The sequence below is a fragment of the Chenopodium quinoa genome, unplaced genomic scaffold (genome assembly GCF_001683475.1).
Source record: "Chenopodium quinoa cultivar QQ74 unplaced genomic scaffold, ASM168347v1, whole genome shotgun sequence".
Classification (NCBI taxonomy): Eukaryota; Viridiplantae; Streptophyta; class Magnoliopsida; order Caryophyllales; family Amaranthaceae; genus Chenopodium; species Chenopodium quinoa.
The window spans coordinates 3,093,056-3,108,529 of record NW_018744092.1 but is presented as its reverse complement, the minus strand read 5'-3'; the positions used below and the strand labels follow the sequence as shown (position 1 = coordinate 3,108,529).

At 38.3% G+C, this 15,474-nt stretch overlaps 1 protein-coding gene across 2 annotated transcripts; it reads right to left on the bottom strand.

Moving 5' to 3' along the window:
• Window positions 1–8,480: 8,480 nt before the first annotated feature.
• Window positions 8,481–12,621, bottom strand: LOC110691865 (protein NRT1/ PTR FAMILY 2.7-like). 2 transcript variants are annotated; one of them, XM_021868834.1, is made up of 4 exons: window positions 12,479–12,621; window positions 10,205–10,422; window positions 9,552–10,108; window positions 8,481–9,409 (listed from the first exon to the last, which is right to left on the bottom strand). In XM_021868834.1, the coding sequence occupies exons 1-4, from the start codon at window positions 12,588–12,590 to the stop codon at window positions 8,563–8,565; spliced, it is 1,734 nt and encodes a 577-aa protein (XP_021724526.1). In that variant the 5' UTR covers window positions 12,591–12,621; the 3' UTR covers window positions 8,481–8,562. The 2 variants fall into 2 exon arrangements, with proteins under 2 accessions (XP_021724526.1, XP_021724527.1); XM_021868835.1 differs by lacking the exon at window positions 12,479–12,621 and adding an exon at window positions 11,250–11,433.
• Between the last annotated feature and the right edge of the window lie 2,853 nt (window positions 12,622–15,474).

Sequence of the window (15,474 nt, the reverse complement as noted above, 5' to 3'; positions counted from 1 at the left end):
TTTCCCATGCTTCACCTAAGGTTTCATCATCCTCTTGAGTGAAGCTTGTAATCTTCCTTCTCAATTCCGCGGTCTTTTCGGGCGGACAAAACTTCCCAAGAAATGCTTTGGTAACCTCTTCCCATGTTGTTAAGGATCCTTCTTTCACGGACCTCAACCAACACTTAGCCTTGTCCCTAAGAGAGAACCGAAACATATGCATCCAAATGAATTCCTCCGTGAGGTTGTTTTTCTTGATGGTAGTGCACAACTCAAGGAAGTTGTCTAAATGAGCTAGAGGGCACTCATTTGCACTCCCCCCGAACTGTTCACTTTGGATCATCCTTATGAGTTGAGGAGAGAACTCATAGTTGTTTGCATTGGTGGTGGGAAGAAGTATGCCACTCCGAAGTTGGAATGCATCGGGGTGGTCATAGTCTTGTAGAAGTGGAGGAGGCGGTGGGTTGGCCATCTCTTGCTCGTTGTCAAGATTATCCTCTGACTCGGAATCCGTATAAGCTAGAGAAAAATCCGGCGTGCCTTGTAGGAGCCTTCTTACGTTCATCAAAGTTCTATTTAACTCCGGATCTACGGGGATAAGCGGTGATTGCTTACTCCTCCGTGTCATGCACAGTCAAACAAAGCTAAGGAAAACGTTAGCAATGACTATCACAAAGTAAACACGCTTAAACAAAAACAAAATAAGAAGATTATATACATATACACAAATCTAGACTCATTCAACAATAACTTATTCAATGTGACTTTGCCTCCCCGGAAACGGCGCCAAAACTTGATAGGACGTCGTCAACCTATCAAGAAATAAGACCTAACTCGATCCTACTAAACTAGTAGCAAGGGCAAGAAAGGGTCGAACCCATGAGAGGCGTTGAATCAACCACCAAATGTTATTGTTTAAACAAGCTAGATTAAGTCGGGGGTTTTAAGTTGGTATTACGTCACACTATTCTAATTCAAATCAACTAATTCTAAGAGGTGATTAACAATATTAAGAAGGCCTAGGGCATGGGTTACACCACTCAACTTCATCACGGACCACAAGTAGCATGCATAGAAATGGTGATTTAGGGGATAAATTAGGGGAAGTTATCAAATGCACCCAACTACTCTCTCAAGCTAGAGGGATTACTTGACATCAAAACCATAACCTACTCTCGTGATTATGGGCAAGAAACAAGTGTTAAAACATCCTCACGATAACATGCAAATTCCCTTGACTAGAAATTCCTATTCTCATGGCAAATCAAGTCAATCAAGCATAAGGGAGCTTCCTCAAGTTCATCTCTCGATCCTTCGTTGAGGAAGCTAGATAAATAATTCAAGCAATGGCCAATTACAAGAATTAACAATGAAACCTCTTAAACTCAATTAATTAACACCCCACAATTAACAAATTAGTACATGCAACAAGTGTTGGTGATTACATTGAGGGTTCACCCAAACCCTAGAAATTAGACTACTCACAATCCATGGAAGTTAAAGCAATTAAAGATTTCAAGGAATTCATGAACAAATTAAAACTAAGAATTAAGTAGAATCTAACAATTAAACATGCAAAGAACAACCAAACAATTAATAAAAAGCAAGAATTAAAGATAGAAGAGAGAAAGAAAGAGTAAGAAAAATTACTAGAAACTTCAATAATTGACTAACAATGGTGGAACTTGTCTTCTACAATGATTGGATTGAAAAACTTCAAAACAAGAACTAAAATCTATGCTAATTTGAGGATTTTTGTGTTTCAAACTAAGAGGAGTATGAAAATCTGGAAAAAAATTGGGAACCCCTCTAAAATGGTCCAAAGGGGCTATTTATACTACCCCCTAAAATAAGAGGACGGAGAAAACAAGAAACGGGTAAACTGTAGGTCTGCACGGACGTGCTGAAGTTGGCACGTCCGTGCAGACCAAGGCAGAAACTCAGTTTAAGACGACCTGCTGCAGCACGGGCGTGCACCTTTGGCACGTCCTTGCTGCATCATCTGCACGGACGTGCAATATTTGGCACGTCCGTGCTGCCTCATAATCACGGAAGCACGTCCGTGCTGCATCATAATCACGGAAGCACGTCCGTGCTGCATCATCTGCACGGACGTGCAATATTTGGCACGTCCGTGCAGGCCTTGGCAGAAAGATGGGTTCAGGTCTGCACTCCTGCACGGACGTGCAACATCTTGCACGGCCGTGCAGGGTCTTCTGGGCCCTTTTCTTCGTGTTTTCTTCTACGATGCTCTTGTACTTGGATTCTTTCCATCATTTCCTTGCTTCTAACCTCGGTTTGGTAACCATGGGCTTCATTTGGTCGTCTTTGGACCTAAAATCTCAACAAAAACACTAACAACCCGTGAAGCATAGGATACACAAAAATTGCATAATAATAGGGTAAAAGTGAACCAAAACACAAATTTGTTCAGGTAAACTAGGTTCAAATACGCCCTAAAACCGCATAAAATAGCAAGTTATCAGTAATAACCGGCATACATGCCCATCAGAAAATCGTGAAGCTTGGTTTGTTCTAGGCGAACCTCATGCACCCTACCTGTCGTGCACTTAGAGCAACAACTACAATAAATTAAGGGTTGATGATGGTCTAACTCCTACCATAGGGCATGTAATTTACCATATTATACGGACACAGTCATAGATTTCGTTTGCTCGCATTTGGCTAAGGAAGTGCAAAGCTGCTGAACTCTAGGTCCGTTCGAATTCGTCTGCGCAAATCTTTTCTTGAGATGATCCCAGAATGGTTTCACCTCTCGGAATTTAGACAAGGATAACTTGAGCTCACCATCAATGGTGTTCATGTGCCATGAGATTAACATGGCGTTAATGGTTGTCCAATCTAACTTCGTACAAGGAGGGTGTGGCTCAGTTATGATACCGTCCAAGAAGTCAAATTAGCGCCTTACTTCGAGTGCGGTTTGAATATCGGCTTCCCATTCTTCATAATTATCTCCTTTGAGACGATTTAGAGTTATAAAATCCCTGGGACGGTCTTGAGGACCGAGATAAAAGGGTGAATTTGGCTCGATTTTAGGTGGTGGTGGCGGTGGTGGTGTATCATCGCCGGCCATGACTGTTTATGAGGAAAAAATAAATTATCCTGCTCTTGATACCACAAACAATCTAGGTGAAAGATATAACAGAATGGCTTGCTTTCTCATTGATCAATTGCAAAATATATAATAGTTACAATAATCCTCTTAACCCTAGAATCAAAAGATATCCTAGAATCTTAGGAAGTTAATTAAAATACAATAGATAATATTTGCTAATAAATATCCTCACAAAAATGTATTATACGATATCTCATTACATACCCTTCTTATTTGACAGAATAATCAAATTACACTCGAAAATTGCATAATATTGTTCTCATTTAATAATAACAACAAAATTGCACATAGAGTAATTTTAGCAGCAAAATTGCATAAACATTCATGAAAACATTATGACAAATTGATTGGTCCAACTTTAGAGGAACATAAATTGACTTCACTGACAATTTTTTTTGGTGTTTAGAGCCACAAGGGCGAGTAATGAGAATTGATCCCATGATCACCTGCAATCGGAAAGGGAGCTCTAACCACTTGAATTATCCCTCACTCTCTGACTTCACTAACAATTAAATCAACGAAAATGTGGTTTTAAACCCTAGAGTGTGAAATTGATTTTGAATATGAATATGAATAAATAAATAAATAAATCTTACTACAAAAGCTATTTCAAAGGAGACGAGAAACTAGAAGCTGCTCTAATGAAGAATGCATATTTCAATTGAGGAGGGAAAAAGGTGCAGCGTAATAAACAAAAATGATGACGATGGTTACTCCCTCTGTTTTTTTTGTATGTGCACCAAACGACCGTTTTTTTGTTTTTTTGGTACCCTATTATTAAAACTGGAAAACCCAATCACATTATATATTATTTCTCTCTTTTCCTTTTAACCTTACTATTATTATATAGTAATATTTTCTCTCTTTCACATTATTCCTTGTGGTCCACATTTATATTTCTCTTTTAGTTATCCTAATTTTTTATTCCTAACAATACCCATTCATCTAATATTTTATTTATTTTGGTTAAAAATATATGCCCAAGAGTATGGGGCAATTAAAAACATGGAGGGAGTATTTTTTACCCAAACCCAAATTCAATTTGGACCCTTAAGAACCAAAAGTACCCCAAAAACCATTAACAAAGCATTTATTCAGCACGCAAATCGAGAAAAAAAGATTAATACTCCCACCTTCCTTAAATATAGTTCTCATTTAACTTTTCACGATCTCTAAGACGTTTTTTAAAACATCTACTTCTCTATTTTCATACGCGTAAAAATTATAAAAACTTGATATTAATAAAATTTACAATGTGATGAATCCAACAAGATCCCACATGAACATATAATCTCTTATAAATTAACGGAAATTTATATATAGTAAAAGTTTTCAAAGTTTGACCCAAATAAGTCAAAGGGGAACTATATTTAGGTGTAAAGTGGGCCCCACTAACGGTGGCCGTTAACATTAGGATAACGACAAAGTCACTATTACTACGTAATTGTTCGGTGTGTAACTTTCAAAAGGAGGGAGCACAGCTTGGAAAACTCAATACCAGAAGGTTATAGCGTAGAATTTCCCAAATATTTTTTTTGAAAATTACTTTCTCATTTTTATTTGTTTTGTAGGATGATAGAAAACAATTTTTCAAAAAGTGAAAAATAGTTCTCACAAGCATAGTTGTTAGAATCGTGACCAGGATCGTAGGATTATGCGATCCTACGATCCAATTTTAGCCAAATAATTTGAATCGGATGCAGAATCGCAGAGCAAGCAGGATTGTTGTAGGATCATACAAGATCGGGTAGGATCGGACGATCCTGTTTTTCATTTTAATTATTATTGGATTGTACAAGATCGGTCATGATAGAATCGTGTATGATTAGTCATAATCGCATAGGATCAGTCAGGATTGTACAATCCGTCTTTTTACTTATTAAACTGAGCCTAAAGCAATCAAACTTTTTTCTAAGCCAAGAAAATTACTATCCAACTTTTTAAACTATAAATTTTAGCATTTTTATGGCGTAAAAAATGTGTATCTAATTATGTAGTAACCTTTTTTATTATCCATTTCATCAATTTCATAGGATTTTACGATTTTACGATTCGATTTTACCGATTCGATCCTATTCCCCTCATCGTCCAACTTGGGGTCCCGATCCTGACAACCTTGCTCACAAGAATCGAAAATGTTTTTCTTTTACGCCTGTTTGATTTGATGTAAAACATTTTCAATGAAAAATTAGTTTTAACGGAAAACATATTTTCAATGAAAATCACATTTGTAAGATAGTTTTTCTTTGTTAGGTTTATATAAGAAAAGGTAAAGAGAAATTAAAAATAGGAGTGAAAATGTGGATATAAATGAAAGGAAAGTAAAAAGGAATTAAATAGAAGGGAAGAAAACATGGCTTTTCGCCTTGTTTTGTAGAGGAAAATATTTTCCACCATTATGAATGCAATTTTCCACCGCTGGGAAAATTAGATTCAATTCCACCCCTTCACAAACTAAATAAAGGAAAATGAGAATCAATTGGAAAATCATTTTCCATTATTAAATTTTTAAGTCAAACTAAACGACTATGTTAGTTATAAATAAGTATAACTTTTGGAAAAATCATTTCCAAGGATATACACAATTGTTAAAACACAAATTTTTATATGCAACTAGCCACACGGTGTAGCCAGGTTTACTCGGTTAGTTTTTACACATTTGGTCAAGGTTTATCCAGTCAGTGTTTTGGTGTATGTAAGCTTGTCGCACGGTGTTGCTAGCCACACCAAAAAAAAGTGTTGTTGTAAGAATTATTTTCCTTTGTTTCCTTACAAAAAAAAAAAAAAAAAGAAAAAAGAAAAAAAAATTTAAAAAAAAAGAAAAAAAAAGTGTTGTTGTAAGAATTATTTTCCTTTGTAGCACGGCTTTTTGCTTAATTTTGAATTCAATCAGATTTTATCTCTCTACCCATAATCTTTGTGATTATTTGATTTCTTTGTGATTGCTACTTTGTAATCTTTGTGGTTACACCTTAATTCTAGCTTTACTATGTGTTGGCTTTGATTAAGAACCCCTATTTCATAAGTCTTGGTGATTGTTGAGATAGGTTTATCTTGTGTTGTTGCTTTGAAATTGTTGTTAATTGATTTTCCCCTTTTTTTCTTGTGTTTTGTTGGTTGTTTCATATCAGCATGGAAGCCATCCCATCTTGGAGCCTTGAGACGCCCAATTTAGAATACAACATATCTGATGACTTCCTCTAGAGAAGGAAAATGAGCTAATTAAAGAAATACTTCCCTAGGCTTGGTCCAGGTCGTAACAGTTTTAGAGGAAGAGAAAAGGCCCTGGAAGTAGTGATAGACATGGGTTTGGAGTTGGGAAGGCTCCGAGATAGAGTTCCCCACCCCATCATCAAGGGATAGGATTCTGTTCCTAGCTCTTCTCATGCATAACAAATAGATGGAAGAACTTTGAATTCTCGCCACCACTTTGGAGCCAGCGCTCCTTGGCTCTCTTAGGGTGCCCCCATTACTCACTGTGAGAAACGTTTTTGTTTCTCACAGTGGCAGTTTCATAAATAAAATGTACCACTTTAGTCACGGTGGTACATTTTATTTACGAAATGGATGATAAAATTGTACCACTTTAATCACGGTAGTACATTTATTTACGAAACTGCCACTGTGATGTTTCTCACAGTGAGTAACAGAGATTTACTGCTCTAGTACTCCAGTAAATTTCTTCCTGATTAAGGATAGGACTGAGTTCCTATTAAAGAGATCCCTCAAGGTTCCAGAGAAAGAGATTATGAGGTTGGAGCTCTAGGCTTGCTTAGAGGCCCCTGATTTTGGCCGGCTGCCTCTTTTCTTACGGAAGAGGTTTCCAACAAAGTCTTTAGCCCAATCAGATACAGAGAGAGAGGGGGTAAGAAAGTGATCTTAGAATATAATCAGATAAGATATAAGATCTTAGAATGAAATAAGATCTTTAGACCAGACCAAGCCTAGCTAAGAAAGCGATGAAAAGAAAACTTATATATAGTACCATAAGGGTTCAAAGGAGAAGAGCTTAGGCATGGCACGCAGGAGGAGGAGGAGGAGGAGGAGGAAGAGGAGGGGGTAAAAATGGAGAGAAGAATAGGGCACTGATTAGATGAGTCCCTGGGAAGATTTTGAGCATTTGACTCTAGCCAAAGGTACATCAATTGGGAATTAACCAGAGCCTTATCTAGCCTTTTTATAATAGGTTTCTTCTTTATTTTATTGGTCCAAGTAAATTTAAAATCGGCCAGAAGCCCCAATATCAATTAGGCCACAATTTGTAAATGATAAAGAGAAACCACGACATCTAGAAGCGGAAACAGGATTGCCACCAAGCTTTTCAGCTTGGGAGGCTACATCATTAACATCACCATCCAATTGCAACTCAAGGTACAAACATAAAATCAGCAATAATTTGCAAAGCAGACCACATAGCCTTCCTAGCTCTTATTTCCATACTAGCATAAACACCAGAAGAAGGAGGTATTAGAATATTTTACCTTCATGATGCCATGAATAGATTAGTACATGTCAGTAGAGACAAAGGTGAAATCCACCACATTGGAGTTCCAAAGCACTGCAAGACCACCAGACAACCCTCTAGCTTTTGCAGTGTGGCGACTGTCAAATGGGAAGGCCATCTAGACAGCCAATAGTATTGAACATGGAGGTACGCAGACCCATTACTCACTGTGAGAAACGTTTTTGTTTCTCACAGTGACAGTTTCGTAAATAATATGTATCACTTTAGTCACGGTGGTACATTTTATTTACGAAACTGCCACTGTGAGAAACAAAAACGTTCGTTTCTCACAGTGAGTAACAGAGATTTACTGCACTGTGATGGGATAATGGCTAAGCGGTCGGGTCATGGATCTTGCACTTCACTTGAATAGTGTTGTGGGTATGGACAAGATGCAGCAAGTTCTTCTTGAAGCCCTTTTGAGCTATACCTCTAGCACACCATGCGAGTATCATAATATTAGATGGCAGAGGGGGGGTAGCTGTGAAGCTCCACTCCCAGGGAACGAATTTCCTCTCCCAGAACTACAAACCTGAACATCCTCCAACAAAAGGGATTTACATCCCGAGGGCGGAGAGAGATCTTCGTCCATTGAGTCTTGTTCTCGTTCTTGCCCATAATCCTATTTCAATCTGCTTGAACCTGTTCTGGACAGAGCTTGAATTTCAAAGTGTGTTTAACTTCTCCTATTTTATATCATTTCCTTTCCCTTCCATCATTTTAATCGTCTTTCTTCAATCCATTTCTTAGAGCTATTAGTAATTTAGTGCAAATTGATTTTTGTTTTATGATTACAACTTAAAATAAAACATATGGATGGCAATACATGAAAAGGAATGAAGTATAATAAGCAAAGGACTCACTCGGTCAAGGTCATCATCGTACCAAAAATGTCATAAAAGTTACATTATATTGATAATAGTAAATGATGTCAAATTGTCAACTAATGATCACGTGAAATGGATTCAATATGACCATCAGAATAATCATACTTGTACAACTTAGCACATAAAAGATAGTATAGAAAGCTTATAAATCCTAAGATTGTTAGTGTCCAATATAGGTAATCTGCATTGCCATGGTTAATGTCATCTGGTAACCATGAAGTAGAATGTTGAACAACACTAAGAAAAACGATGCCAAGATAACTTCCAACTGAAAATTGTAAGGCAATCATGGCATTTGCAGTATTCTTGAGTGAAATCGGAAGTTCTTGATAATAGAATGACATTAATGTTGGAAAATAAAATGCTGAGCCAATACCCATCAACCCAAGGGGAACGACGAGCCAAAAAACCGACATAGGAGCCACTACTTGTGCTTGTTTATCCATCAAAATTTTAGTCTTAACTAAATCTAGTCTCTTCATTTCGACTAGGGCAAAAGCTACTGCACTCAACACGTTAACAAGATACCCGAAACCTATGGACTCCAAAGGTGTCAATGTTCGACGAATTATGTGTTGCACCAATGGATACATAATTCGATCAAGTATAAAGATCATTAGGCATGTTGAGACGATGATAAAGATGAGCATGCTTCCTGCCGGGATTTTGAAATGAGCTCCCATGCTTCGGTCCATTACTAAAGCTTGAAGCACAACTAGACTTGAATTTACTCCGAATATGATACTTGAAACAAGGCCAGATGACCATATTGGCAATACTCTTATAAACCTCTTAAAGTCCTCTACTTCCTCCACTGTACATAAGCTCCATGATTTTTTTAATCTTTGGCTTGCTATCACGTCATTATCATCCGTTCTTCCTAGGGCAGCTCGATTAAGAAATCTTAATTGACCATGCCAATAACATAGAGAGAGTCCAGTAAGTAAATATCAAGTTTATGTTATAGCAAATCGAACTATTTTGATTAAAAAACAACATTTTGGACGATGAAAAGAGTATACAAATGCACAATTATTTAGATTACCTGAGGCTATTAGTTGGAGGAACTCTATGAACAATACTTGATGTTGAGGTACCATAAAAGTAAGGATTACCATCGATTTCTGACTTTGTTGCATTTGTTTTAAGCTTCCTTACATATGCCACAACAACGCGAGCTATGCTAGTGAACGGGCTTCCTCCTCGTGGCATTACACGTCGATAAAAGCATGATCCACAACAGAAGAGCAGTATGGCCAATGCATTTCCAGCAACGCCAATACCAAAGCCGATTCCCCAATTAACGTTACTCTGAAGGTAAACTACAGCAGTGTACCCTATTACTTCGCCAATTTCATGTGCACCAAGGAACCAGTTAAAGAAAACTTGACGATGTTTAGGTGAGTTAGGATATTGGTCTGCACCAATTGTTCCGAGTAGGAAGTTCGTGCCTCCCGCTCCAATCACAGCCAAAGCGATTGTGGCATAAAGGAACCCATGTTGTACAGTCGATGGGGGCTCGCATTCTACCAAGTTATTTCTGATGCATAATTCAGGCCTTAAGGACGGAACTGTAGCTGAAATCGTAAACAGGACAACACCCTGTATCGTATTCAAAAGGAAAAGACCAACATCATTCGTGATGACAAAGTACTAACGATCTAAGAAAAAAAAATCGAGATCGTTTCAAATGCTTACAATCAGAGAAACAAAAGATGCAACAATGAAGATGGTGAACGATCCGAAGAAGGAGTCTGCAAGAACTGCACTAATGACGGAGACCAAAGTCATACCACCAATAACTATATTGTACAATTTTGCAGCAGTGATCTCCTTCATGTTGTATTGTTCTATTGCATATACAACAAGATTCGCGTTCCAAGCACTTGCTGCCAATGATATTCCTATCATTGTCCCTATGATTATTACAAAATTTTCATAATTTTGTAAGTTTTCACAGAAATATTAACAACAATAAATGAAATATTTTTATGTTAAATTTGTTTATAGGATTAAATATTTGATTATTGTGACCATATCTACAACTACACCATATTTTTAGCAAAAACAGTGAATTAGAAGGGATTTAAATTATTCTCAGGTTTTGAGAACCAACCCCGATGCTTTAACCAACTAAACTAGTTGACTTCCATATGTGCTTATACCATGTGAGGGTATTATAAACAAATTGATATAACTACTACTCTCTCCGTCTCTAAATGTTTTTCCCATTTGCCATTTTTTGTGCCCCTAAATGTTCTTCCCATTTCACTTTTTCCTATCCATGTGACTTACAAATTATGACCAATATACCCTCATTTATTTGTTCTTATTATGTGAGTTGCCTACTTTACCCTCATTTTCGCAATAATATTTGTGCCAACCACTTTGACTCCTAACATTTAATGACAAAGCAACTTTCTCTCCCTACTTTTCTAACAAATAATTGGGTGTTTATCTTTCCCAAAATACTTTCATTCCTTTACCTTCCAAATCTTAATTCCCGTGATTTTTCACCAAATGGAAAGATATTTAGGGACAAAGGAAATAGTATAATTAATGGCGCCAAAACACAATGGAGTATAACGGAATTTGCTATTTTGCTAATACTTTGTTGTTATTAGCGAGTATGGAAAGACTTACATGTTGACCAAAAATAGATAAAGGAATATAACGAATTGGTCGACCTTGACAACTGGACTTATACAGATTCGGAAAAAAAAAGAAAAAAAAAAAGGCTTACACAGATATTATGTGGAAAATGTTAAGGAGTTAGGTCCGAAGTTCATCATTGATTTCATCTCCTGGTAGGGATTTGATCTTCGAAATATGAAAGATAGATCTCTAAACAGAGTTGACTTTTGAAGGATACATCTCAGCAAAAAAACGACAATAATAGCGTTTATTTTCATTTGTACAATCTCCAAAATGTACTTTTAATCATCAATATACCATCAATATCTCTAACTACATATTAATAAAGTTTATATAGTTTATGCTATAAAATTACAATAGATTAATTTAGTGATATATATATATTACATGACGATATTTTTTAATTATATTAATGAGAATTTTTAGTCAAAATATAAGTTATGAACATAAATAAAGAAATGAGCAATATATATATTATGGGACAAAGGAATTAGAATTTTATAACATATAACATAATTAAGAGTTAAATATAAAATATTAAGCTTCAAAACTGAGAAGCTTAAAAACCGTAGGACAAACATAGCGGTAACATAGAAAAAACTCTTTTAACTTTAAAATCATGTCGTGTATATATTGAGGTAATTCATACTTGAAATTCTAAACTTGACAAAGCTAAGTCTTGGCTCACTCGATTGTCACCCTACATTGAATAAAGGATTTTTTGTGAAAAACTACGTTATATACTCCAATTTTTTTAAAAAAATCTACCTTATAAAAAAATTGTTGTAATAAACTATCTTATAAAACTAAATGTTGTAAGTTGCTACCATTTGCTTGATTTAACATGATTGAAAAGAGTCATTAAACGTCATTTATTTAATGCAATAATCTGACAAAAAGTAGCTTCTTACAACATTTAGTGATTTATAAGGTAGTTTCTTGCAACATCTAGTGTTTTAATAAGGTAGTTTATTACAATATTTTATTAATAAGGTAGTTTTTCACAAAATCTGAAATATATTAGGTAGTTTTTCACAAAAAGTCCTTGAATAAATTGGCTAGCAAACCAATCACCACACCGTTGTGACCCGTAGTGAACAACACCAAAAATAAGGATATTGACCTATAAGATTTTATGCTAGTGAATAAAACATTTAGAGATACATATCGATCAGGAGTATGTTTGAATGTATTTCTCCAATCTACTCGTAAAAATAGAGTCAAATTAATTGAAGTTTGAGCATGATTATTCAAATGTAATACACATATTGTTTGATAAGACAAATTAAGTAAGAGATTAAGGAAGAGAAATATTACCAATGATGAAAGGGAAGGTTATCCAACCTCCTTTGTTGTTGTTTACAGTTTCGTCGTCAAAACTAAGTCTTGATGCTTCTTCTTCATGCTGCTTCGGGTCACAGATCTCCATCTTTCAGGTTTACTATTATAATAAACATGGTCTGTTGGAATCCTTCTTGTACATTATTTATCAACATCTTGCTTAAAATTATTATTTTACGTTTTATTTAATCGCCAGTTGCCCACAACTAAATTTTTGTACTATTATATTATACAGTATAATTTATTGCGATAGCATAAAATACCCATAAACAAATTCATCTTCTTGTCAAAAATCACAAATAAATTTAAAAAAAAAAATACTCCTCTGTCTCTCGAACAAAGACTCGTTCAAGTTGGGGCCTAGGTGACACATCACACGTGCCCTGTCAAGAACTATTGCATAAAATATTAGTTTTAAATTTTTAGTCACCAAAGCCATGGAATTGAGGCTGCCGAGATTTATAACCTTAAAAAAGTTTATCAAGGGTTATAATAGTTGTTTCGGGGTTTTCTGATGTCCTGCGGGAGAGTTACAATTCCGAGACTGGAACCGGACGCCTGTACCTGTAAAATAACGGAGACTCCTGAGAGCTCCGCCTCCAACGGTCAAGTTAGTACCTGATTAAGGAGTAATTAATACGGAAATTAAAGTAATAAGATCTCTCTAGGTGAGAGTGTTTAATGTTGGTAATCTGCGTCGTTAGCGAGATTAGCCGGTTATTAGTGTTCCGTAATGTTTCTGTTCTTCTCTTGATTTCTTGATCTCCCTAATTAATGAGGATTAATTAAGTATTTATAGCCTTGAGAAGCGTGCCACTCTCTAGGTTTAGGGTAAACCTAGGGCTGACCGGGCCTCTAGACAGGATTGGGCCTTGTTGGCCGGTTTTCCCATTTGGCATGGGTGGACACGTGGCGTGTCTCAATTGGTCCGTAGAGGACGTATCTGTGATTGACACGTGGCAGGCTCCTATTGGCCTTCGTGAAGGACACGTGGCGGAACCTGGTTGGTCCACTTGTCAGACGGTGATTGGTGGATAAAAATCCCCTAATCATTTGCCCCTCACAGGTGGCACGTGACTGGTCACGTGTCGCCTGTGACAGGTGTCGCACGGTGACAGGCGACGGCCTGCTACAGGTGTCACCTTGCAAATGGCCGAGAGATTTTCCCGCCCAAATTTTGAATTTGGAAGCGACCCTTCGCCTTCTCACTTTGCCTATATAAGGAAGTGCTGACTTCGGTCATTTTCACATTTGAGAACTTTGCGAGAACATTCGGACCCCTGAACTTGCTCTGACATTTCGGACCTTTTCTGCCTACCGCCTGTTCTGACAAGCCGACTGCACCGGACTTCCAGAACTTCATCAACCGTCACTCGTTCAGGTAACTCAGTTCTCTTACTCTTAATTTTCTTTTTATTTTTTGAAATGGCACCACGGAAGCACACGACACGACCTAAGTTAGTGATCAGCCGGTCACCGGGGACGGCTGAATCTAGGACTAGGAGTGCCGCCTGCCCTTTTCTGGACCCATCTTTGCCCTTTATACAAAGTCCGACTGTATCTGTGTCTATGCAGAACGTGATGGCCAGAACAAAAAAGACTGCTATGATATCAAACTCAGACGGCTCCTCCCAAAGGGTGCTCATTAGTGAAACATCTGACCAGGCGCCAGATGTAGAATTGAAACGAGGCGGCTGCCAAGCCGACAGTTCTGAGAGAGGGGCCAAGGTGGTCCCTTCCCATCTTACCGTTGACATGTCTAATTTTCCTCCTGCTCCTTCTAAGGGAGAGGAGGCGGGCCCCTCTGGGAGAGGGGAGGAGTCGTCCTCTTCGGACTCGTCAGAGGACGAGTCCGAGTCCAGCTCTTCTGGCCACAGTTCTCCAGGCTCAGAAGAAAGACATAGCCGCCTACAAGAGGCGAGACTTTCTCACGCAGTTGAGAAGGGGGACAATTGGGCGGAGCCGTCCGCCTCTTACAGAGAGGAAAACGCCCCCTACTACTGCATGGTACCCCGGGGCCGGATCGCAACCATGCAAGACAAAGTGGAGAGCTTTATTGCTAACCACAGAATGGGCCCGGAATTTTTACTGTTCGTGCCGGATCCAGAAGACACTGTCGTCTGGCCGGCTGGTACCAGCTATGATGACGGCTGCTTTGGCTGCTATGTGGCGGCCATCAAAGCTGGACTGCGCTTCCCATTACATCCGGCTGTTCAGCGGATTTTAGATGGGTATGATTTGGGGTTATGGCAGTTAGCCCCCAACTCTTGGGTAAACGTACTCGGCTATGTGGCCGGGTGCGAAATGTACGGGGTGGAGCCAAGCTTTGAGGCTTTCGCCCACATGAACTATCTCAGCCGGACCCCTAAGTCGGGAGGTACCGGCTGGTATCAATTAACAAGCCATAGGGGTTACCTCATGACGAGAGGTAAAGCGAACAAATGGAAGGATTGGCGGAACACCTTCCTTATCATTGAGGGTTCAGACACGGAGCTGAACCAACGTTTTAACAAGTGGAATAGGGATCCGCCTCTTCTCGCAGGCGGCCGCAGCATGCCGCCTGTTCCCCCAAAGGCTAAAAGAGAGATCCTAGACAAAGGATTCTTCAAAGTAGAGACTAGGGTGAACCCTACTTCAGGGGTACGAGAGCAAGTACCCCTAAACTGCGTCCCGAGCTTCAAGTGGCTCTATGACGAGTACTTTTTGGCCGCCTGTGGCCTCAGCAGTCGGTGCTCTAGAGGTAGCCGGCCTGATAAATACTCTGTTTTTTTTCACGCCTTGTTTACTTGGGATCTTTACTAACTTTGCTGTTTATTTTTTGCAGCTGACGCCATGAGTAAAATAACAGCATCCAAGACTGCGGCGGCCATGTTGCGGGCCTCTCTCATGCAACAATCTTATGCCGAATCCCCCAACAAGGGGGCACCCTTGGTAGGCTTCGAAAACTCTTCCTCTTTTAGGAGTTGTCTTAT

Excerpts from the sequence above, each read along its gene's own strand:
- LOC110691865 (XM_021868834.1), bottom strand. The coding sequence starts at position 12,590 with ATGGAGATCTGTGACCCGAAGCAGCATGAAGAAGAAGCATCAAGACTT. Across the intron at positions 10,423-12,478 it reads AACCTTCCCTTTCATCATTG|GGACAATGATAGGAATATCA; the intron begins GTAATATTTCTC and ends TAATAATCATAG. Across the intron at positions 10,109-10,204 it reads CATCTTTTGTTTCTCTGATT|GGTGTTGTCCTGTTTACGAT; the intron begins GTAAGCATTTGA and ends AATACGATACAG.